The 23,872-nt window shown below is 45.5% G+C and overlaps 1 protein-coding gene across 1 annotated transcript in view; it reads right to left on the reverse strand.

Moving 5' to 3' along the window:
* Positions 1-6,268: 6,268 nt before the first annotated feature.
* The window catches only part of SPRED2 (sprouty related EVH1 domain containing 2), a 122,111-nt gene continuing 104,507 nt past the window's right edge, over positions 6,269-23,872 (reverse strand). The window contains exons 6-7 of the mRNA XM_068564590.1: positions 11,788-11,937; positions 6,269-9,508 (exon numbers count right to left, since the gene is read on the reverse strand). Coding sequence (XP_068420691.1) covers positions 8,843-9,508; positions 11,788-11,937 — 816 coding nt within the window. The 3' untranslated portion in view covers positions 6,269-8,842. The remainder of the gene's footprint in view (positions 9,509-11,787; positions 11,938-23,872) is intronic.

Below are 23,872 nucleotides of genomic sequence, written 5' to 3' on the forward strand. Positions count from 1 at the left end.
GCACATTCTTGGCTCCTTTTCTGTAAATACATTGACCATGTATGTGCGGGACTATTTTTGGGTTCTCTATTCTGTTCCATTGATCTATGTGTCTGATGTTATGCTGAGGCCATGCTGTTTTTATTACTATAACATTGTAATACAGTTTGAAATCAGGGAGCCTCCAGTTTTGTTCTTCTTTCTCAAAATTGCTTTACCTATTCAGAGTCTTTTGTGGTTCTATACAAATTTCAGGATTGCTTGTTCCATTTCTGTGAAAAATGCCATTGGAATTTTGACAGGGATTTATTGGATCTGTAGATTGCTCTGGGTAGTATGGACATTTTAACAATATTAATTCTTCCAACCCATGAACACAGAATATCTTTCCATTTATTTGCATCTTCTTCAATTTATTTCATCAGTGTCTTATAGTTTTTAGTGTATAGGTCTTTCACCTACTTGGATAAATTTTATTCCTAGGCATTTTATTCTTTTTGGTGTGATTGTAAATGGGATTATTTTCTTGTCTTCCTAATAATTCATTGTTAATGTCTAGAAATGCATCAGCCATTTGTATATTGATTTTGTATCCTGCAACTTTACTGAATTTATTAGTTTAACAGTTTTTTTTTTTTTTGGTGGAGTCTTTATAAAGGGTTTTCTACATATATAATATCATGTCATCAACAAATACAGACTTACTTCTTCCTTTCTGATATGGATGCCTTTTATTTCTTTTTTCTCACCTAATTACTCTGCCTAGGGCTTCCAATACTATGTTGATTAAAACATACGGTGAGAGTGGGCATCCTTGTCTTGTTCCTGATCTTAGAGGAAAACCTTTCAGCTTTTCATCCTTGAGCATGATATTAGCTGTGGGCTTGTCATATATGGCCTTTATTATGTTGAGGTACTATCCTTTTAAACCCACTGTAATGAGATTTAAAAAAAAAATCTAAACGGATGTTGAATTGTGTCAAAAGCTTTTTCTGTATCATCCGTAGAGATTATAATGATTTTTGTTCTTCATTTTGTTAATGTGCTGTATCACATTGATTGATTTGAAGATTTTGAACTGTTCTTCCATCTCTGGAATAAATCCCACTTGATCATGGTGTATGATTCTTGTAATTATTATTGAATTTGGTTTGCTAATATTTTGCAGAAAATTTTTGCACCTATGGTATCAGGCTTATTGGCCTGGAATTTTCTTTTCTTGTGGTGTCCTTGTCTGGTTTTGTATTAGATTACTGCTGGTCTTGTAAAATGAGTTTGTGTTTCCTCCTCTTTATTTATTTTTTGGAAGAACTGGAGAAGGATTGGTATTAATTTTTCTTTTTTTTTTTTTGCCACACAGCATGGCTTGTGGGATCTTAGTTCCCTGACTAGGGATTGAAGCCGGGCCATGGCACTGAAAGTGCCGAGTCCTAACCACTGGACCACCAGGGAATTCCTGATTCCATCTTGATAGGTTGTATGTTTCTAGAAATTTATCCATTTTTTCTAGGTTATCCAATTTTTTGGTGTATAATTGTTCACGGTAGTCTCTTAAGATCCTTCATATTTCTGTGGTATCAGTTGTAATGTCTCCTCTTTCATTTCTGATTTTATTTATTTGAGTCCTCTGTTTCTTGGTGAGTCTAGCTAAAGGTTTGGCAATTTTGTTTATCATTTTAAAGAACCAGATTTTAGTTTTCTTGATCTTGTCTAGTGCCTTTTAAGTCTTTGTTTCATTTATTTCCACTCTGATCTTTGTTGTGTCCTTCCTTCTACTAACTTTGGGCTTCATTTGTTCTTCTCTTTGTAGTTTCTTGAAGTATAAAGTTAGGTTGTCTATTTGAGATATTTCTTGTTTCTTGATGTAAGCATTTATCACTATAAACTTCCCTCTTAGAACTGCTCTTTTTCCATTATTTCACTTTCAGTCTCTGTGTGTCCTTACATCAGAAGTGAGCTTCTTATAGGCAGTACATAAGATGGCTCTATAGAGATGCATTATAATTAAAATGTCAAAAGTTAAAGACAAGAAGAGAATCTTAAAAGCTGTAAGAGGAAAACAACTTGTTACATACAAGGCAACTACTATAAGACTATAGGCTGATTTTCAGCAGAAACTTTGCAGGCCAGAAGGCAACGGCATGATATATTCAAAGTGCTAAAAGGAAAAAACTTCCAACCAAGAATACTCTATGCCCAGAAAAGTTTTCCTTCAGAGTTGAAGGAGAGAGAAAGTTTTTCAGACAGCAAAAGCTAAAGAAGTTCATCATCACTAAACCAGCACTACAAGAAATGTTAAAGGGACTTCTTTAAGTTGAAAAGAAAGGGCACTAATTAGTAACAGAAAAACATACAAAACTATATGAAACTATAAATCTCAATGGTAAAGGTATATATATATATATATATATATATATATATATATGGTAAAATTTAGAATAATCGAATGTTGTAAAGGTGGTGGATTAATCACTTTTATAAAGCTAGTATGAAGGTTAAAAGACAAAAGTAGTAAAAATAACTATAACTACAATAATTAGTTAAGGGATACAGTAAAGTATGTAAAGATAAGGAGTAAAGTATGACAGGAAAAACAGAAAATGAAGTGAGGGGAGATTAAAAATGTAGACCTTTAGAATGTGTTCAAACTTAAGTTGTAATCAACTTAAAATAGACTGTTATAAGTTGTTATATGTAAGCCTCATGGTAATCACAAAGCAAAACCCATGGTAGATATACAAAAAGAGAAAGTAATCTAACCATACCACTAAAGAAAATTGTCAAATCACAAAGGAAGAGAGCAAGAGAAGAAAGGAACCGAGAAACTACAACACAGTCAGAAAATAATTAACAAAATGGCAATGTGTGTGTGTGTGTATAATTACTTTAAATGGAAATGGACTAAATGCTCCAATCGAAACGCATAGAATGGCTGAGGATGTATTTTTAAGTAAAAACAAACAAAAAAAAACAGGTTTCAGAGCAGTACAGGTAGATGCATAGCTGTATTTTTGTTCCTCTCCAAGGAGAAAAGAAACGCATGCACACATACACAAATGTATACACATACACACATCTGTGTATAAATGTATAGAAAAATCTGGAAGGACACACAATGCTTACTTTGGGCGGGACAGAGGAGTGTTATGGGTTGAATTGTGTCTCTCCCAAATTCATACAGAGTCCTAATCTCTTTCCTCAGAATGTGAACTTATTTGGGGATAGGTCTTTACAGAGATAATCAAGTTAAAATTAGCCATTAGAGTGGACCTTAATCCAGTACGACTGATATCCTTATAAACAGGGGAAATTTGGACACAGAGATACACAGAGAGAGAAGATGATGTGAACAGTCCTAGCAAACTAGTACAAGGAGACACTCCTTTTTATACTTCTGTGGTGTATGACATTTTTATGACTATGTATATTTTATAATAATCAGAGCCCTCCCCCAAAACTGGGGAAAAAAAATAAGAGACAAGACACAATGAGAGGAAAAGGGGACAAGGCATGACTATCACGTAACTGGCTTTATTCCTCCTTTATAAATGTACAGAGCCTGTCTCCTTCTACTCTCCACCCTCTACCCCACCTCCGCCCTGGCCCCAGCACTGCCCTTTAGGGGGTCAGCTTGCCTGGAAGGAACCGCTAACACTGGTGGCTGCTCTAGCTGAGGAGATGGCAGGGCCCTGATTTGCAAGGTCACAACTGGTATCTGGTGGTGCAAGATGTCACCAGGGTCCTCTCCCTTCATTCCACCCATCTGGTTCGGGCCTAAACAAACAGACGAAGTGTGATATTTCTAACCAGCTAACCCCACAAATCAGAAAGCCCAACAGGCCTGCAATCAGAGTGCCTGCAAGCAGCCGGCACGCTTTTACAAGCTCTGGCCCCTCGTTCACATGGATGGCACTGTGACAGCCTGCTTGAAAGCCACGCTCAAATAACAAACCACCCTGAATCCCTGGGATACAGAACTCTTGTGACAACACTTTGTCCCCTGGGAAGATCTCCTGATTTTCTGGGGAGCGCCCACCGTTAAGGGTGAGTGGTAACCAGCAACGGGAGAGCAGCAGGGAGAAACAGAGGCCCAGGAGATGAGGCCACCGACTCACACCCCAAAGGCCACAGAAGTGGGGCTGGAGGTTGAGGAAGGCAGCCCTGCAAGGCAGGTTGTGTGCACCGGCTCCTGAGGAATCAGCCAGCCCTGTGCCCTTCTGCAGCCTCTCAAGGGCTGTGAAGGGATCTGGGAGGGCCAGCAAGGAAGCAAATCCTAATTTAGAATTGCGGAGAGGTTCAGAAAAAGAAATCTCAACACACATATTTTGTAGGTCTACATACTCACAAAATATCCACAATGGCTTCAGCCTCCTGTGCTTCAAAAGATGCTGTCCTCTCCAGTTCTTGGTGTTTCCTAGGGTCCCAGAATAGAGGAGGAACTGAGGAAGGAAGGAGCATTTTGAAGCACCTCCTGAGTATTACACTGTAACGATAGTGTGAATTGTAATCATTGAGCCTCATGACATGCTGAGGGTGGGTATTATCCCACTTGTTACACCCAGGGAAACTGAGGCTCAGAAGGGTGACATCACTTGCCCAAGGGCTAATGGCTAGTAACTATCTAATGACTAGTAACGTGTTTCTCTACCCCTGCTTCCTCACCTGTGAAGTGGAAATGAACCCTCTACTCCGAAGAGGGTTGAAGGAGATGATGGATGTAGAGCCCAGCTCCTGGCTGAGCACGCAGGGCACCAGATGACAAATGGATCCTGTAGCAGCCCGATGGGCCAAGAGGGAGGACTGGGCAAGGCTCTTCCTGGTGCCCACTTTTCAAGCCCACAAACAGGGAGGGGGTGGACAGAGCTATCAGTGAGGCCCGGCAAGGACCTGGGCTCTGCAGTCAGTCATCTGGTTTGGTCCTTGCCTCATGTGACCACAGGTTACCTTAGTTACTTACCCCTTCTAAGCCTCAGTTCCTCAACTCCAAACAGGGATGACAGGAGGGACGTGCCTTGCGGGGTGGTGTGAGGGCAGATCTCGGGCCCCCTGAAGCTCTGGACGTGCCTTCCAAGTTCTCCTCTTTTTTTAAAAATCAGAGCAATTTATTCAGGATTGTCATAATCAGTAAATGAATATATACTGTCTCAGCAGATATTATTTGTCTACTTCACCAATTCTCCTTCAGAGTAATCCCTCTATTCCTTTACCATCAAACTTCTTGAAAACATGTTTTACATTTGATGTTTTGATTGACTCCATGTTGACTCTTCACCCCCTATTAACCTGGTTTGTGCACCACCACCCCCGCCCCCCTGGTCTAATGAAAGAGCTCTCATGGAGTTCTCTCATCATCTCTTAACTACCAATCTTCACGGCTTGTTTCTCTCCATTCACTTTCTAATTCCCAGCATCTCCTGTTGCTTTTTCACCTTTGCCAGTGGTTTGGAAAAGTCACCCCTTCTGGGAAGAGTCAAGACTAATATGAAGGGACCCCTCTGCACATCTCTTTTTAAGGCCCCTACTTGGTTCTCTAGAGAAGAAGCTGAAATTTTCTTCTGTGACCCTTAAAGGACTCCACACTTTATTTCCTCCCCAAGGGATTGTCACTGTAACATTTGAGTATCCAAAGATCCCATTTGGAACTGAAAGTGGGCCAAATATCACTAACATCCACCCGCTCTGAGGAGACCAAGGATCTTGCAGTTTTAACAGTTGTGTTCTGTGAGAAACTATCTTCCAAACTCCACACACACACACACACACACACACACACACACACACACACACACACACACACACACACACACACACACACACACACACACACACACACACACACACACACACACACACACACACACACACACACACACACACACTTCAGCAGGAATCAGTGGGAAACAAGCCGGAGGAAGTACAGCTGCTCCCTCTGAAGAGCACGCATGGGGGAAGCCAGGCCGAGGACGAGGGGGTGTTCCCTGGGCGGTGATACAGCATACTTTTCACTTGAGGCATCCGAGCCCAAGGAGCTGCAGTCTCCCCTAAGGGAATATGACATAACCAGAGGCGGGAAGGGCCTCAAAAACAGACCGGTGTCCACACATCCTCCTCGAAAGGAAACCCCTTCCCATCCTGTGTGCGAGAGCTCCCACGTCCGCACAGGCTCAAACGCCACCCTGTCTCCAGACAAACATCCCAAAGCCAGCGATCTGATAGGATGTGTTTATATTTACATGGTACATTTTAAAGCAATGGCTACATTGGTCATACATATTAGAAACCATAAAAAAAAGTTAAGAACTAAAATGTACATCATACACTTGTATATATATTTTTTACACAGAGGTAAAAAGGCTTATTATAAAAAAAATCAATACAACGGGGTTTTTTAGTATACAGGTAAAGAATGAATTATGCTTCAGGCACTTTAATTTGTTAATGTGAGCAAATAGCTTGGTGGTTTTGGTGGCGGGGGGGTGGGGGGGTGGGGGGGGTGGTGGGGGGGTGGCGAGGTTCGGGGAAAGCTTCCAAACAGAAAATCTTTTGGTTAATGTTTTGTTACCACAGATACAAAAATAAAATCTGAATAATTTCTCTTAGATGGTTGACATCAGTATGGCAAAGCTGACTGGGAAAATACTACACACTGTTCGGCTGCAGTGTGGCAATTAGAGAGAGACGTATTTACATAAATGTCCCCATGGCTTTCCTTGTGCCTTCTTCACAAACCAAAAAGGATACGCGGAGTAAGATTCACTAGCGTTAACTCTTCAAAGGGGTGGAAAAGGACAAGGGGTAAAGGAAGATAAAAACAGATAATGACTAAACAGAGAGGGCAAACAAAAGCAGCTGGGATAGGTGTATTCTTACTGAAATAAATAGGGACGCTTGAACTGAGGTCTAACAAAACATACATTAGTGTTGTGCTTTGTAGAGAGGAGACCTTGAGAAAGACCCTGCGAAAATGCCTCAGGACGGGGGAGAAGATGGTCTTTCGACAGCACTTGGAGGCTGGCTGAAGGTTTCTAGATGTTCTCCAGGCTGGGCAGTGGCTCTTTTCTTGCACTGCCAGATTAACAGCTCTCTGCTCCTTTCCCAAACTGGAAGACCCAAACCAGTCACTTCGACAAACGAAAACGTCTACCAACAAACTCATAAGCACACTGGGTATTTACATCGATGATCTGATAAAGAAATGCAAAGGGCTCTCAGGTGAGCTGAAAACATTCCCAGGAAGGTAAGTGTGGCTAGCACTTTCTCAATATGATTGGCAGACTAGAAAAAAAAAGTCCCTTTCCTTGGAGACTGATGTCCTGTGTGCAACTGAGAAGGGATGGGGGGAGTGGGGAGAGAGGAATGAGGCCGTGTGCTCAGCTGGCAATAATCACAGGAAGATCATGGAGGGAAGAAGAGCCAGCGCTGACAAGCCAGTCCCCTATGGTCTCCACGGCGTTCTGATTGTACTATGCTAGGTACAGGTAACCACTCTTCACTTTTCTTCTTTCTGCAGTAACATTTGGCTATTCCTTGCAATATATTAGAAAAATACTCTTTTCCAGCTAATTAGAAGCCTCCTACGTGGCAAGGCGACAGGTGGACCCAGCCTGCTGACCTAACCATCCGTGCACCCAAAGTGGCAAGTCTGGGTTTGCAGGAGAAAGACACTTAGGCATCGGAAGGGTTTTTACACATGGCCTTGTTTTTTCCCAAGTGTAAACGAAGAATTTGGTGACGTGAAATTGAGTCCAAAATGAAAACAAAAACACAAACCCATGAACAAAATGCAACCCACCACTCTTCAAATTGATGACATTTAAAATTTCCCCCAGTTAATAGAAAATAGCCACTGGGGGGGAAAAAAGCTCCCGTAAGTTTTATTTACAACCTTTATCGTTTCTCAACTGGACCGTGTTCGGGAGAACACTGGTTTGGTTTGAAGAGACTATTTGGTTTGCAAAACAATGAGCAAAATTTCTTACTTCATTAGCGGTTTCTTCTGATATTGCTAAATTTTTACAAGTGGTGGTGACACAATTTTAAAAAGTTCTCCTTTAGGGGTAACCAGGGAGGCTCGGAGAAACCTGGAATCCCCTTTCTAGCCCTGGTCTGAGAGGATGCGATGCAGTTTAAAGAATTTTCCTGATTCTCGCAAGTTAATCTGAAGTTAAGGCTCAGTTCTCAGTCATTTTACGAGAGGATGTTTTGCATCAGTGAGTAACTGACCGACTTTTTTGGGGGGAGGGGTGTGGAGACAGAAGATGATGATGGGCTCAAGATAGAAACTGCAGCTTACATGGGAAGTTTGGCTTTAGAAAAGTTAAAGCGATCTCGTTTTGTGGTAGAAGTTTGTTAACTAGCTCACCTCCTATACATAATAACTGACTGCAGGTGAAAATACGTCTGGCAGGGTTTCATCATTCTGACGTTCCATTTCCACAGGAACCTGAGGAAGCAAGCTCGTTAGCCACAGGCAAGCTCAACCAAGAGAAAGACGGTCTTCGGAGCTCCTGGAAAAACCAACGACAAAACCCACCAAAAAATCAGCAGTTCCCGCTGAAGGCGCCTTGGAACTGGAAGAGGTGGGCAGGAAGGACATGAAATCAACACCTGTATGACGAGACAGCTAGCTTGATTACAGATTGTTAATAATACATGAGCGTCTTAGGCGGCGGTTCCTTGCCTTAGACCACTGTGTGTGCGCGCGCGTGGGTGAGACTGATGCAGGGGTTGCAGAGTTCACCAGGCAGGTTCCCCAGGCTGGAACGGCGCCTTGGGTACACCCGGGAGCGGGCAGAGATGAGAGGATGGAGAAGACAAGTCCCCCTGGGGCTGTGGATGGAGGGCGGTGGGGAGGGAAACCGAGTCACACAGCTGCTTTGTGCTTCCCGCCGCAGCACCTGCACATCACTCCGCAGTGGTAGCAGGCCCGCAGGGGCAGGTAACAGCACATACAGGGGGCCAAGAAAGACAAGGCGATAAGAGCCATCCACCGGAGGCAAAACTTCTCGTCGCTAGTATCGCACGAGCACGGGTCTGTGTAGTCCCCCTCGGGGTCCGACATACAGTGATAGAGCATGCTGTCCGCACACCACATACAGCTCACGCGGCGGATGCAAGTTCTCACGGAGTCGGGCGCGTCCTGACAATGGCCCCTCCGGTTCTCCTCGTGGTTGAACATGTCGCGGCAGTACTCGCACCGAGAGCGCTCCCCGTCCTCCTTCCGCCGCCGGGACTTGCCCCGGGAGGGCTGGGTCTTGATCACGCTGCCTCCGCGCCCTTTAGGGTCCTCGCCGAGGCCAAAGTCCGAGGAGTCCACGTAGGGGTAGTTGTAGTCGTGCTTGGGGACCTCGCCCTTGGCGAAGCGCACGTAGGAGTCCGCGTCCTCCGAGGGGTCCAGGTATTTGCCCCTCACCGGCGCGTGCCGGTAATCCTCGTAGCCCGTCATCCAGATCTTCTCCCGGGGGTTGATGCGCACGATCTCCTCGTCGTCGTCCGGGAAGCTCACCTGGCGGTAGGGCCTTGGCATCGGCTGCCCCAGGAAAAAGGAGGCGTTACTTCATAGCAGTGGCAAAACAAACCTCCAGTATGCATCTTTCACCTTGGCAAAGGCATTGCTTTAAGGAACTGACCCATCCTGTAATGACTGAACAGCTTGCGGGTCAAAGATGTATTTCAAATTGCGAGTCCCAATCCCTTCCTGGGTCAGGAAGTCAATTTAATGGGTGGAGACCAGCATTTCCCCCCTTTTTGTTGCAGTATTACCAAATATGGGGGGGGGGGGAAGTATACACAGCGTAAGAGTAAAGTGAATTTTCAGAAGCTGGACATGCCCAGATCAGAAAGCAGAACTTGAGGCTTCCCTAGAATATCCTCACCTCCCTTCTGTGACCCCCACCCCTAAGGTAAGGAACAGTGACCCCTATCCTGATGTCTAACAAACAGCTTAGATTAGTTTCACCTGTTTTTGTACGGCATGCTCGCTTTAAGACTGGTTTCTCTTTTTTTTTTCAGAGAAACAGAAGAACACTGGAGTGCACTGCATGTTACAAGGTAAGTACCCTTGTTATCTTTGTGTACATTACATGTGCCTACTGGGCCATGATATAAAACGCATGTCTCACTGTGGGTCATGTGCAAAACAGCAAACTATGAGGCTCACAAGTACCTTGTAATCTGGCTGGGAAGATAAGATGTTGAGATATGCAAAGGGTAAGAGTACAGGCTCCAGAGGCCAGCTGTGTTTGAATCCTGCCAGGATCTCACAGGTGGTGGAGATGGAATCTGAGCCCGGAATGGCCCAACCCAGGGCCACACCCTCTAGCCTTCAAACCCAACCTGCATTCTCCCTTAGGGAGGAAGAGTCATCTCTGCAGGTTGTCCCGCTACAGTTTGCATCAGTGCCTTGTCCAGAGGAGCAGGTGCTGAATACATAGTTACTGAGTTGATGCAGGTAAGCCTGCCTTGCACAGGGCATCCCAGTTGTGGCAAACAATGAGATTTTCCACCTTCGACGCCCTTTGAGCATGAAGGCTTTTTAAGGGGTGAGGAGCATGGCTCTGAGCAAACCCACCGGAGTGGAATTCGGACCATGAAATTTACCAGCAAGTCGCTAAGCCTCAGACTTGGTTTCCCTTACGATCAAACGGCACAGGGCTACTGAGAGAATGAAGAGAAAGAATCTATGCAGTGTCAGCATAGGGCCGGTCACACAGGATGTGCTTGGCACCTGTTGCCAATATTGTCATTATAATATTGTCCTAGAATTTATCACACGGTAATTAGCTTTACTCATCACTTCCCACCAGACTGTGAGCCCCTTGAGGGCAAGGGCCACGTCTCACAGGCTTTGATTTGCCCTAATTCCTGCCAGATTCTTGATGTCAGAGTTTCCCCAACTTTGGAAAACCACAATCCTTCATTATTTCAAAACAAATCTTGGGAGCTGACACAGACTTTGCTAATAATTTATTTTGCAAAGTAAGGCGAGTCAAAAAGTCAATTCCCATCTACGGCTACCATAATGTGATTTTAAAAAAGAACATTTTAATGCCAAAAATATTAGGAAGCACACACAGTAAAATGGATTTTGAAAAAAAGAGTCATATAAATCTATGTTATAAAACCTCAGTGCCTCGTGCTTTTTCTCTTTTCAAAGCAGACTGGTGGCCACATCACCCACATGGGCATCAGTCCACACCCCCCAGTTTGAGAACCTGCTCTGAAAAACGGCCGCTTGGTAAATATTTGTTGAATTACTGAATTCCAGCTACAGCTCCCCAAGCAAGCCTGGGCCTGCAGCCCGCGATGCCAGGGCGCTCAAGCCAAGTGTACAGTATTCTGTGGTCCCAATCGCAGTTCTGTGCTTTCACACAAAGCCAGGAGGCCCTTTGGACACAGGAACGCATAGTGTTAGCGTATGCTAACGCACACTATGCTACCAGGAGGCAGCATAGTGTCCTGCGTGAGCAGAGACCGGCATTTGAATCTTGTTCCAGCAGGGACTCTCTCTCCCTAAGCCTCAGCCTGCCCATCCCTCAACTGGGGATGCGGAGGACCTGCCTGTGGGTGATTTGTGAGGGTTAAAGGAGCTAAAGCACATGAAGGGTTTGGCGAGGTGCCCGGCACACAGAAAACTCTGCATTGAGGGCGAGTCGCCTGCACCACCTCCAATGTGGGGGCCGAGGTACTAAGTAGGAGAAAAGAAGAGGCCTAGGCTCTGGCAGGTGGCTGAACGCCAGGGGAAGGAGGCCGTTCCAGGATCGGGAGCCGTCCACCCCACGACCCCCGAGGAACGAGACCGCCGCTCACCTGTTCGAGGTGATAGTGGTCCGTGGGGTATGGGTCGTGGAGGTGGCCCAGGGTGTAAATCCTCCGGTGCTCACAGGACGTGGGGGAGGAGACTGTGCGAGGAGGTTGCTCCCTCTTCTGAGACGAATTAGAAGAACTGTCCGTAGCTGTCTGTGTAGAAGGAGGCAGCCGGGAGTTAATTAAGAAAACAAAAACCAAACCCGCACAAAAACCTAACACACCGTCTACGCCCACTGGTGGCGTCCCGCTGGACTCCCCAGAATCTTGAGTTTATCCTGGCTATGGGAGGCCGGAGGACCCCTGAAGGGCCAGGTTGTTTAAACACGGCGGGCGCGGAAACCCAGCCACAGACCCTGGAAAGCTGGGTTTGTTTTCTCAAACTGTGGGAGCAGTGACCGGCTTTGGGGAAGGGCTCACCGCACCAGGCCTCCTGCTGGTGCGCTCCAGCTGGGTCAAGAATGGTCACCTGTTTGTGGCCCTGGCTGCGAGGTCCTCGGGTAAGCAGAGGAGATGCAAACAAGCAACAGTCAAACCCATGTGTTCCTTTGTGGGGCTAATCCCAGCCTGGGGACGTCTCAGAGATGAAGGATACCTCAGGGGTATCACGGGTACTGGCTTTCCAGGAAGAAATTTTGTAATCTTCGGCTCGGAGGCGAGCCTGGGGGGTCACCATCTCTGGAGGGTGAGCGCAGAGCTGTTTTCCCAGTAGAGGCGACGAGTTCAGATTGGAGCCTCCATGATGGTGTCTTAGGAAGGTGATCAGCTAACAGAATGGCCTGTGGCTGTGGACAGAGCACAGGCCCTCTCGCCTCCCTGTATGCCCACCACCTAAGTGTTTCATGCTCCCCGGTGACCCCAGGTGATGGTCACTCTCCACACCCCTGGGGCCCAGGAGCCACAGGCTCATAAAGGCTTTGTCAAGTGCAGCTGGCAACTGCCTTTAAAACCAGGGCCCCTCAGAATTCTCACTACACCTTCTACTTCCTTAGAGTGATGGACAACCGCCCCCCCCCTTTTTTTTCTTTTTTTCGCAAATAAATGAAAATATTTTCCTTGATATCTAGGTGTCATATTTCTGGTAAATATCTAGGAACTCCTCCTTGGCTGTTGCTTCTCACTCTTATATTCCCCTTATCGTATTTGCTTATTTATCCCCTTTTATTTTCCTGTTTTTTGTTCATGTCATAGATCCTCCAGAGAGCAAGGCAAGGTTAAAACAAATAGACTAATAAAAGTTATTTCCCCCCCCCCATTTATAAAGTAATAAATGCTCAGAAAAATGGGAGTACAAGTATCCAGGAAAAAGAAAAGACACCCATGTTTCCATTATGCTGCACAACCGACGTTAATTTTTAAAACCTGGTGGACACGTGCAGCATGCCTTTGGAAACCCAGCCCTCCTGGATTTTTCTTTGATTCTGTTTGTTTGGTTCATGTGATGCAGGGCTGATGCTGTTTGCAATCCCACAATCCAGTGACTAATTCAGATATGGACACACACACACAGTCCTCCCCGAGGCGATACAGAGAGATTTCTGATGGAGAGGTCAGAAAAGATGCTGTCTGTCTCTATCTCTGAAGTTAAGAGCTAAGGGTCCTGTAAGCCTGGAATCCTGGTGAGGTGGCAGGGAAAGAAACTGTGAGGATGAAGTGAGGCAAAACCAAGGGAAGAAGGCCCCCACAGACACCACTTGAGCTTCTGGATCCAGCCAAGCCTGAATCCTGATCCACCCTAAGATGTCCCAAAGATAAGAGCCAATTCCCTTTGATAATTTAACCCAGAATGTGCTGGGTTCGTCCCTTGGGTGCACCTTTCCCCCATTCCCGATTCCTTCTCTGGGGCAGCCTTCCACCTGCATCACATTCCTGGCCTCTCTCTCGCCTTACTCCTCTGCAGCAGGTGGAATGGAACAGGGTGTCCAGATCCTGCTACTTCCCTCCTCTACCTCTTGGGAGCCACCCAACAGGCAAACTGCATGTGCTGGCAACCATTCTTGGGACTGTGCAGTCTACTTGGAGGTCGAGGGCCCACCCCACTGTGGGGAGGGTGTGGAGACCCAGCGCACGTGTGCCTGGTGGGGCAGGTCTGTCTAATCCTGGGGTCCATTCCTGGAATGTCCACTTCCCACAGGTGTAAGCCAGCACTAACATCAGTAAAGAAAGGTCTCCTATCTTTTTTTCTCAATTGGTTCAGAACTCAGATAGGAAAGAGTTGCTATTTACCCCTCAAATCCCAGTAACTGAAAGAGACCTGACTGATACACAAGAATTTTTACTTTCTTCCAAACTCTGGTCTGTCCTCCAACTCTCACCCACCCTTTCCTTATGTCTTTGGAGATCCTGCCTCCCTCTTTTAACACACCGGTGGTTGTAAGTTGACAGCACGACAAAGCAAACAACCCTTAACAGTCTCACATTATGTGAGGGCTTACGATGTGCCAGGCCCTGGCTACATGTGAACACCACTGCAGGCAAAATATCGTCTCCACATCACACACAGGAAAACAGGGACTCGGAGAAATTCGGGATCCTGCCGACCGGTGGCAGGCAACCACTGGCAGAGCTGGACTGAAATGCAGCCCCTGCCCGCCAAGCCCGGTGGGATCTCAACGCACCACATCGCTGCTTCGCAAGCCCAGGAGAGCCCACACCAGTGCCTGCTCTGTGTTAATCTTGGTGAGATTAATATGAGTACAACTTTTCCAAGTAAGACGGTGTGCCCTGACTCATACGAACCCAGGAGAAAAGGGGATGGCGTCTCAGAATACAAAGGTTTCTACAGATCTCAATAAATACTTTCTGAATGAGTAGATAAGGACCCTTCACTATGATTCAGATCTCAAGGGTTAAACTCTTATCCAACAGCCATGCGCCAGGCACGTCTTAGGTTAGAAGCTACCCTCGTATTAAACACTGTAATATGCACTCGCCATTTAGTTCTCGGAAACTCAGTCAACACATCCGTCACCTGTGTTAGTCACCTGAATCCACCCTGTTTTCTGTGACCTGTGTCCAGCTTAACAATGTAGGGAAAGTCATTCTGAGAAACGAGGCACACCCGGTATTTCCTAGTACTCCTCAGCCAATCAGACTCCCCCTCTGATGCTCCCATCTTTCCTCCCCAGCCCGGACCAGCCTCTTCCCACTGTAAAGTGCAAAGTTTCCTGGACAATTTTCTGACAACTCAGAGAACGTGAGACTGAGAAAGGCCTTTCGAACTCTCCTAATCTGACGACAAATCTGTACAGAGGAGCGGGGGGCCAGAAGGCTGAGGCGTGCCCCCAGTGTACCGCCTCCTGCGGGGAGGTCCCAGCCCAGCCCACAGTGTCCCCGCGCCCGCCTGCTCTGGGCTTAGAGCACGCAGGAGAGGTTCCATCGGAAGCTGAGGCTTCACATCTCTGCTATCAGATAAATCTTGTCAAGGGGCTCAAGTGACCTACCAACAGAAGGAAGGTACTATCAGGGTATCTCCAAGAGAGGCGAGAGGAAAACCTTTCACCACACGTACCTCTGGACTGGTGCCCCCTTCTCTGCTTGTGGAGAAAAGCAGCCACTAGGCCGTGCACATACGCACATCAACAAGCAAGATTCTAGAACATGTCTCTGTTACTTGTGTGCACAAGCTAATGACACCCACCAACCAACCAATCCGAGAGCTTCACCTTCAACCTGGAAGGACTGACTGCGTTTTCAACTCGCCTTGCTGGTGGGGCAAGGGAATCTCGGAAGTGCTGCAGGTTTGAGCTCAAGAAGAACAAAAGCAGAGGTCCTCTGTGCTTGGGGACCTCAGGCTCCTTAGTGGCGTGGCTTCAGCGGCAGGCTTCCTGAGTCAGAGCAGGCAGAGCCAGCCTTTGATGCCACCCACTATGAACAAGGCCAGACACTGCCACTGCGGCACCGCCCACTTGTAGGAGGTCCCATGTGACGTGAAGCAGTGCACACAACCACTGTCACCTGCAAATGTACCCGCCAAAAAAACTTGCCTCTGGGTTTGGGTTCGACTCCAGCTCAATGTCAATGCCCCTGTTAATAAGATGTCCAATGGAGAAGCCTGTAACCTAACATGAGGCACTGAACAACAGAAATGTGATGGAATGTTATAATGCTAAAAAACAGGGTCTCAGCCCAGGCAGACCGATTTGAATCAATTCTCTGCTAATTATAAGTTGTCTGATTTTGGTCAAGGTGACCTCTAACTCCAGTTTTCACATCTGCAAAATGGAGCAAAAATTGTCCTCAGGGTTATTGCAAAAACGAAATGAGATTAAGCATTTCCATTTTCTAAACAGTTACTATTGATTATATAGAAAAGTTACTGATCCTGTGATCAGGTCCCCTTGCTTAACTCATAAAAATTCAAATGCTTTATCCAGTGATTCTCTGGACTTTTCTAAGCAAATCCTGTCACCCACAAAAGATAGTCTGGTCTCCTTTCCAATATTTGTACCTTCTTTTTCTTGCCTTACTACATTTTGCCAGGGTTTCCAGCATGATATGGAAAAACAGAATGGCTCTGTTTGTCTTGAACCTAACTTTGGCGGGACTTCTAATGGTTCTGTTATATATAATGTTTCCAGATAACTGGAGTGATTATAAAGTTCCCAAAGTTTTGGACCTTCCTGGTGGCGCAGTGGTTAAGAATCCCCCTGCCAGTGCAGGGGACACGGGTTCAAGCCCTGGTCCAGGAAGATCCCACATGCTGCGGAGCAACTAAGCCCGTGCGCCACAACTACTGAGCCTGCGCTCTAGAGCCTGCGAGCCACAACTACTAAGTCCTCGTGCCACAACTACTGAAGCCCACGCGCCTAGAGCCTGTGCTCCGCAACAAGAGAGGCCACCGCAATGAGAAGCACATGCACTGCAACGAACAGTAGCCCCCGCTCGCCGCAACTAGAGAAAGCCTGCGCGCAGCAACAAAGACCCAAAGCAGCCAAAAATAAATAAATAAAATAAATAAATTTATAAAGTTCCAAAAAGTTTCCTTGTATTCTAGATTGCTAAGAGTTTTCACCAAAAGATGTTGGATGTAACCAGATGGTTTTTCTGTGTCTATTGAGATGATTACAGTCTTTCACCTTTGTTTCATTAATGTACGAATCAAACAGTGAAACTTTGCTAATATAAACCATCTTTGCATGCCTGGGAAATGGTCTACTCTACTGGTCTTTCATTACATTTGTTTTATAAATATTTGATGTGATTTGGTAATATTTTAACTTTAAAACTTTACGTCTAGATTCATAAGTGAGTTTGGCCCGTTTTTCCTCTACTTGAGCTCTTCTTGCTCATTTTTGTAGCAGGGTTACGCTAGTCCTGTAAGCTGAGCTAGGCAGTGTTCTACCTTCTTCTATACTTTGGAACAATAGCTATAACATGGGAGTTCTTTTTTTAAAAAAATTGAAGTACAGTTGATTTACAATATTGTGTTAGTTTCAGGTGTACAGCAAAGTGACTCAGACACATACATTTTTTCAGATTCTTTTCCATTATAGGTTATTACGAGATATTGAATATGGTTCCTTGTGCTATAGTACATCCTTGTTGCTTATCTATTTTATGTACGGGAGTTACGTTTCTTAACCACCTAAATTTGGTCCCCCTTTTAAGGGGTATACCTTTGACTACATTTTCAAATTTTTCTGTGGTTATATTAAAACACATATTTTGAGTAATAAGCTTTGCATGGCCCCTGGTCCTAAAGGCAGTAATCTGAGACAAGAGTTTAATAAGGAAGCACAGGAGGCTGAGAAAAGAAAGGGAAGGGAGGTGGAAGCAAGAGTCAGGATGTACTAACATGAAAGAGTGGCCCCTCCGAGCTTAATAAAGTAGAGACACGACCAGCCTGATCAAGTCCACACTGGTAGGGAAAACACTGGAAGGCTGGCAACCAACCATCGATTTTCTTCTCCCTCTTGGGGATGGAGACAAATGGGACGGATGCCACCTCCAGAGAGGCAAGCAAACAAGTACAGCTGCTTGATCCTCTCTGTATCCCCAGGAGCACATGAGCTGATGTGAACATGCAGCTCGTACAGCCAAGCCTGATCCGAGCAGCCATTTCTGGAGAGTGACAGGCCTGTGTGTTTTGAATAAGGCGTAGAAAACAAAGTGAAGAAACTGTTTAAGGAGCTAATCTGCGCCATCCAGGAATCATACAGAAACGTTAAGCAAAAATAGCACTACTCGGAGGGAACTGGGAAACCTCGACTCCAGGCCAGGCTAGGGCCACATGTCTTGGGCCAGTTGTTTAACCTCTGTGGGTCTCAGTGTCCTCATGTGTAAAATAGGGAGTCGCCCTGGATGATCTCCAAGGTCTGTTTGAGTTCTAAAAGTCTTATGTGTAATCCTTCTGCCTTCCTCAGAACATTACAGAGGAGTCAAAGTCTATTGCTTAGTTGATTCAAGAGCCACAGGATGTATGCCAACTATACCTCAATAAAAAATAAATAAAATAAGAAGTCATCACCATATAGGAAAAAAAGCTGCAGGATTAATTCAGATTGATAAAAGTAGAATTCTGCCCTGTCTTGTAGATGCTGCGGAATTTTTTTTTCTTGGCTGTGCCCTGTGGCTTGCAGGATCTTAGTCCCCTGACCAGGGATCGAACCTGGGCCCCCTGCAGTGGCAGCGCGGAGTCCTAACCACTGGACCGCCAGGGAATCCCCGATGTTTTGAATTTTTAAAGACGGCTAGCTGCTAGTAGTTATGACCCCAATTTGTATTATTTTTACTGCAATCTACCACCAAAATAGATTTCAGCCACTGATACAACCAAAGCAATATTCAATATTCTTCCTATTGCAGGGGCTTCCATTTTATTTTTTTAAAAAGCATATATACACACGTGCATTTATATATAAGTATACAGCATTCTTCTCAGCCTCGGGCTGGGAGATGAGACTGATCTCATGGAAGTCTGGGCATCTTGTGCTTCTCAGAAGACAGTAAACTGTTCTGGGCGTCAGGAGGCTGCCGGCTCCGGTGGTTTGGCGCTGAACTGTTGTTTCTAACTCTTCAGCAAGGCAAGCCTTTCCCCTCAGTAGCTGTTAGACCGGCAGGCCTGTGGCCAATCCTTTCCCCTTTGGTAAACAGGAACTTGTCCCCCATTCTGTCAACAGGTCGCACTGGCTCACCTGTCCTCAGGGCCTACATTGGTCCCAGGTGTCCTCTTTCAAAGAGGCAAGCAGAGCAGGAAATCTTTTACAGCTCCAGCTAGCAGGCAGTGTGGGTCTAAGAGGCTGCTGGTGGGGGGAAAGGAGATGACTCTGTCCTAGACTCTAAGACATTATCCTGTCCAGGACCCGGAGGATAGATAAAGTGGGCATTCTTCTACGGTGAAGAACAACAACAAAACCAAAATTCCCACACGTTAAAAAAAAAACAACAAGTTTTGGGACTTCCCTGGTGGTGCAAGTGGTTAAGAATCCATCTGCCAACGCGGGGGACACGGGTTCGAGCCCTGGTCCGGGAAGATCCTACATGCCGCGGAGCAACTAAGCCCACGCGCCACAACTACTGAAGCCTGCGCACTCTAGAGCCCGTGCTCCGCAACAAGAGAAGCCACAGCAATGAGAAGCCCGCACACTGCAACGACGAGTAGCCCCCGCTCGCCACAACTAGAGGTAGCCCGCACGCAGCAACAAAGACCCAGCGCGGCCAAGAATAAAACTAAATAAATAAATTTATAGAAAAATAAGTTCTATGTTTCTAAATTTTGAAATTAGGTGAAATTTTGACACGAAAGGAAAGGACTCTGATAAACCCACAGCTTAGCTTCACCGGCAGGGCTGTGACCAGGAAGCGGGTTTCAGGTAACCTTGAACATGTACTCTGCATGACTTAATAAAACGTAAATAGTAGTATACCACTATCCACAGCTTAAAAAGATGAGATGATGCATGTGTAAGTGAAGAAAGACACAAGCTGGTGGACTACCAAAACGCCTTTGGGTTTCCTGACATGGAGAGCATTTCAAAGCTTTTGTTTGAACCTTAGACATTTAATTGCTTTAATTTATCCACTGTAGGTATTACGTGTTGAATAAAAAGATCCTCCTCTTACTGTGCAATGTGAGCTTGATAATTACTGGCATCCAGAAGATAAAGCAGCTCCCACCCATCTTCTGAGAACGTCCGTGCCACCCCATGCGGTGCTGGGTCTCAGCCAGCAGCATTTATAGGACATTGCTCCCTGGTCTCATGCACAAAGCACAGCTGTCCTTCCCCCAAAACAGTTTTGCTTTTCTTAACAAACCCCCATAGATTAGTTTCACTAGTCAAACTTTGTAGAGGTAATTTACATTTTCAACCTATTTTCTCTTTTACTTATTCTCTCCCTGCACCACTCTATCCCAATCCCTTAGTTCCGAGGGTAAAGACCACAGAAACATTTTTGATCAACGGAGCTTCTAAAATGAGACTGGGGCTCTCAGGCGGGCACAAGAGAACCCCATAGTGCCACTGAAGAAGTCAGTTGAGGTTTTAAGCCAATGTACTAGTTGAAAAGTCCATTATTTAGGCGGCTCCTTGGCCATGATGAGAATCTGGTATATTTCAGATGCGAAATCTATGGAAACTTATTGAATAGATATTTCCTTTTCTTAAAGTTCTCTGAAAGGCAGCAAGCAGATTTGGGGTTTGCATTCTAGGTGAACAGTGTATGCAACGGAGCACAAGTTGCTTCACCTCTCTTGAGCCTTGGGGACTTTATCTGCAGAAATGGAAGTGTCAATAAGTACCTCGTGGTCAGTTGTGAGGACCAAATACAGTAACGTACATGAAAGTGCAGGGTACAGTGCCAGGGATAGCTCCACACCACAGTACCTTTCCTTCTCCTCCCCTTGGGCCAGCAAACAGAAACTCAAAGGAAATATTTCACCCTGGGAAGGTTTTGAGTCCAAAAGGATCAATGATCACAGCTAATTAATGGCAGAACCAAGTTTAGACTCCTGGCCTCTCCCCAACCTCCAAACTCTGCACAAACAGGAGTCACATGCCACTTTACCTTTTAAAAACGTCCCCTTTCTTAGAAAATCAGTAAACGAACCCCATTTATTACAAAACTGGTAGATTTGCCTTCAGTTTTAATGTGTGTTGGGGATGGATTAGGTGGAAAAAACTCTTCAAGAAAAGGACAATTTTGTGGTATGCTGCAGTCTTCTGCTTCTATAAGTGAAAGCTTGGTATTTACAGAATTCCACAAATTCATTTTTTTCTACTTAATCAAGAATGAAAATAACCACAACCTGCAAAGACTCAAAAGCTCACCTAGGACAAAACAAACTGCTGCTTCATACTTTGGTTTCAACCACATGTTCTAGCTACGCTTTAGAAAATACCTGAAGTGGACGGGAGGGGTTGGAGAAGTCATTAGGAGCAACTGCTCTGAATAGCCAGAAAGTAATCAAATGCAGCTTGTGAGGAACAGGATATCAAGGGTTCAAGCACAGGGCACGAGGAAGAACCACGTTTTCCAGTCTGGGCAAAAACGTGGCTAAAATCTGACAACGCCGTAAAAGACATTTTTCCTACGTGAAGGAGGACTGCCTACCTAAACAATTAAAAGGACGATGAAACACCACAATATAAACAAAGAAAGAAAAAAAAAAGAAAGGCTGGTTAACATCTTTATTGGAGTATAATTGCTTTACAATGGTGTGTTAGTTTCTGCTTTATAACAAAGTGAATCAGCTATACATATACATATATCCCAACCAGCCTTTCTTTTTTTTTTTTTTTTTCCAACCAGCCTTTCTTAACTGGGTTCTAGGAGAGAATTCTGACCCACACAAAATGCTATGAATGACTCTTCTCGATTCTGCAAATGACGGTACACAGTTAGTGCTATTCTAGGTGCACAAGAGAGAAGTTAACTCGTTACACAGGATGGATGCTGTAAAGTGTGAGGGGTTCATTAGGAATCCCTATTGAGAAGTGCTGCCCAAATCCAGAAGCAATACTGACGTGGGAGAATAAACCTTGGAGGTGGGAAAATAAATCAAAACCTTACAGGGACTTCCCTAGTGGTCCAGTGGCTAAGACTATGCACTCCCAACGCAGGGGGCCCGGGTTCGATCCCTGGTCAGGGAACTAGATCCCACATGTCGCAACTAAGAGTTCGCATGCCACAACTAAAGATCCTACGTGCCACAACTAAAAGATCCTGCATGCCGCAACTAAGACCCAGCAGAGCCAAATAAATAAAAAAGAAAAAGAAAAAGAAAAAAAAAACCTCATATAGGGCTGGCCTTCCTATTGCTATTCTGGGGACTTCTAGGCTGTAACACACACTCAGGCTCCAAGTCTGTCACATGAGTGGGCCACATGGGGCACTGGTTACATATTTATCCTCTTATCTCTTTTCCCCTTTCCAACTTGGGTCCAGGAGAACCTAAAACATAACTCTTGCATAAGGTTGACATATAAAAAATAGAGCAGCTGAAATACCGTAAATATAATTATTCAGCAAATGTAGAGCAAAACAGCAGTGGTGAACGGGATAAGCGAGGAGATGGTGTTCATTGCTCCTCCACTATGAACTGGCTGTGTCATCTCAGGCAAGTCGCCCATCTGACTCCACGACTTGTGTCTATAAAATGAGGCAAATCCTACTTTGTTTGCCAGAAGGAAGGAGGCTGGCTCAGCTGACGTGGAAAAAATCCCTTCCAATTCCAAGACCTAGAATTCTGAGGAGTTGGCACGTCTACAGCTATTCTCACCTCCTTGCAAGCCAAACATTTCCAGCTAACTCTTGTCAGGTCTCCTACCTTTAATGTGCCATAATTTCCACGGTGGACACACTGCTTCCTAACACTAGGCAGAAAAAAACAGCCGGAAGAAGAGCACGGAGAGCCACACAACTCAACCTCTGTTGCGTCTCTTCAGTCTCCTTAAACCCCCAGATGGGGGAAATCAGGATTGCTGGATTCCTCCTCCTCCCTTGACCACCCCCCTCCCCGCCTTTTTGAGAAAACTCCCTCTCATTTTCTTCTTTCTTAAAAAAAAAAAAAATCAATACGTGTATATCATTTAATATCTCAAGTAGCGATCTCGCCCCTTCCCATCTCAGCCTCTCACTCCCCAGAGAAATAAACCTTCAATTCTAGTGGCTCTTTCTCCTTGTTTTTCTCTCTCCATCTTTTTAATAGCATCTCGTTAATACTACTCTTTCCTGATTTGCAGCTTTGGATATTATTTAAGGCCTTCTTATTATGGAAGATGAAGACTTAGCTATTTCATACACCCCAAGTATCTTTCTATAAAGCAAATATTTCCCTAATCCCCCAGCTTTAGAGACAGAATCCAGCCACTCAGCACAATGACAGCTGAAGCACCGACAGCACTTGACCACAGATTCTCAACGAGCCTGCTCTGGAAGTACGTGTACCCTGCAGCTGCATTCTCCCAAGATCGTATTAAAATTCTCCTTGTCTAGCTACGAAGATGCTAATAACATCTGTAAATGATTTTAGAGCTCTGCAGCAGTAAATAAACCACCAGGTTTCAATGGATCCAATCCTACAAAATAGGAACTTGGAAAATTGTTCATTAAATGGCTATAAAACCCAGAGCCTCTCTAGTTCTATATAGTCCCTTTTACTCACTGCCTCCCCATCCCCGATGACCCCCTTCCTTGTGGGTCCCAAACCGTCTGGGCCCAGAGTCTTCAACTGTAGGGCGCCAGGAGAATGTCAGTCCTAGGCTGGGGAGCAAAGCAGCTCGGCCTCTCCGCGGAGCTACACTGTCCATCTCTCAAGTGCACGTGGGCCTCCTCCACAAGACACGCCAGAGCACGTGTCTCCCCCACAAGACAAAAGCACAACAGAGGGGCAGACTCTCGAGGGGTCCTTCCATTCTGTCCCTCTCAAGGCTCCCTGGCTCTGGGGAGAGAAACGAAAAGCTGTCTGCCAGAGGCACGGATGAGAGTGGGCTGACTCTCAGCAGGGCCCCCAAATGCCCGCCACAGAACGCTAGCCTTTGTTGTCGTCGCTTTATACCCTCTGCATTACTCATCTTACAAATTTGTACCAAATGGCTCAGGCACTGGAATTCCCTCCCACATCCGTATTTAATGCCGGGTACACCCT

The sequence above is a fragment of the Eschrichtius robustus genome, chromosome 15 (assembly GCF_028021215.1).
Source record: "Eschrichtius robustus isolate mEscRob2 chromosome 15, mEscRob2.pri, whole genome shotgun sequence".
Classification (NCBI taxonomy): Eukaryota; Metazoa; Chordata; class Mammalia; order Artiodactyla; family Eschrichtiidae; genus Eschrichtius; species Eschrichtius robustus.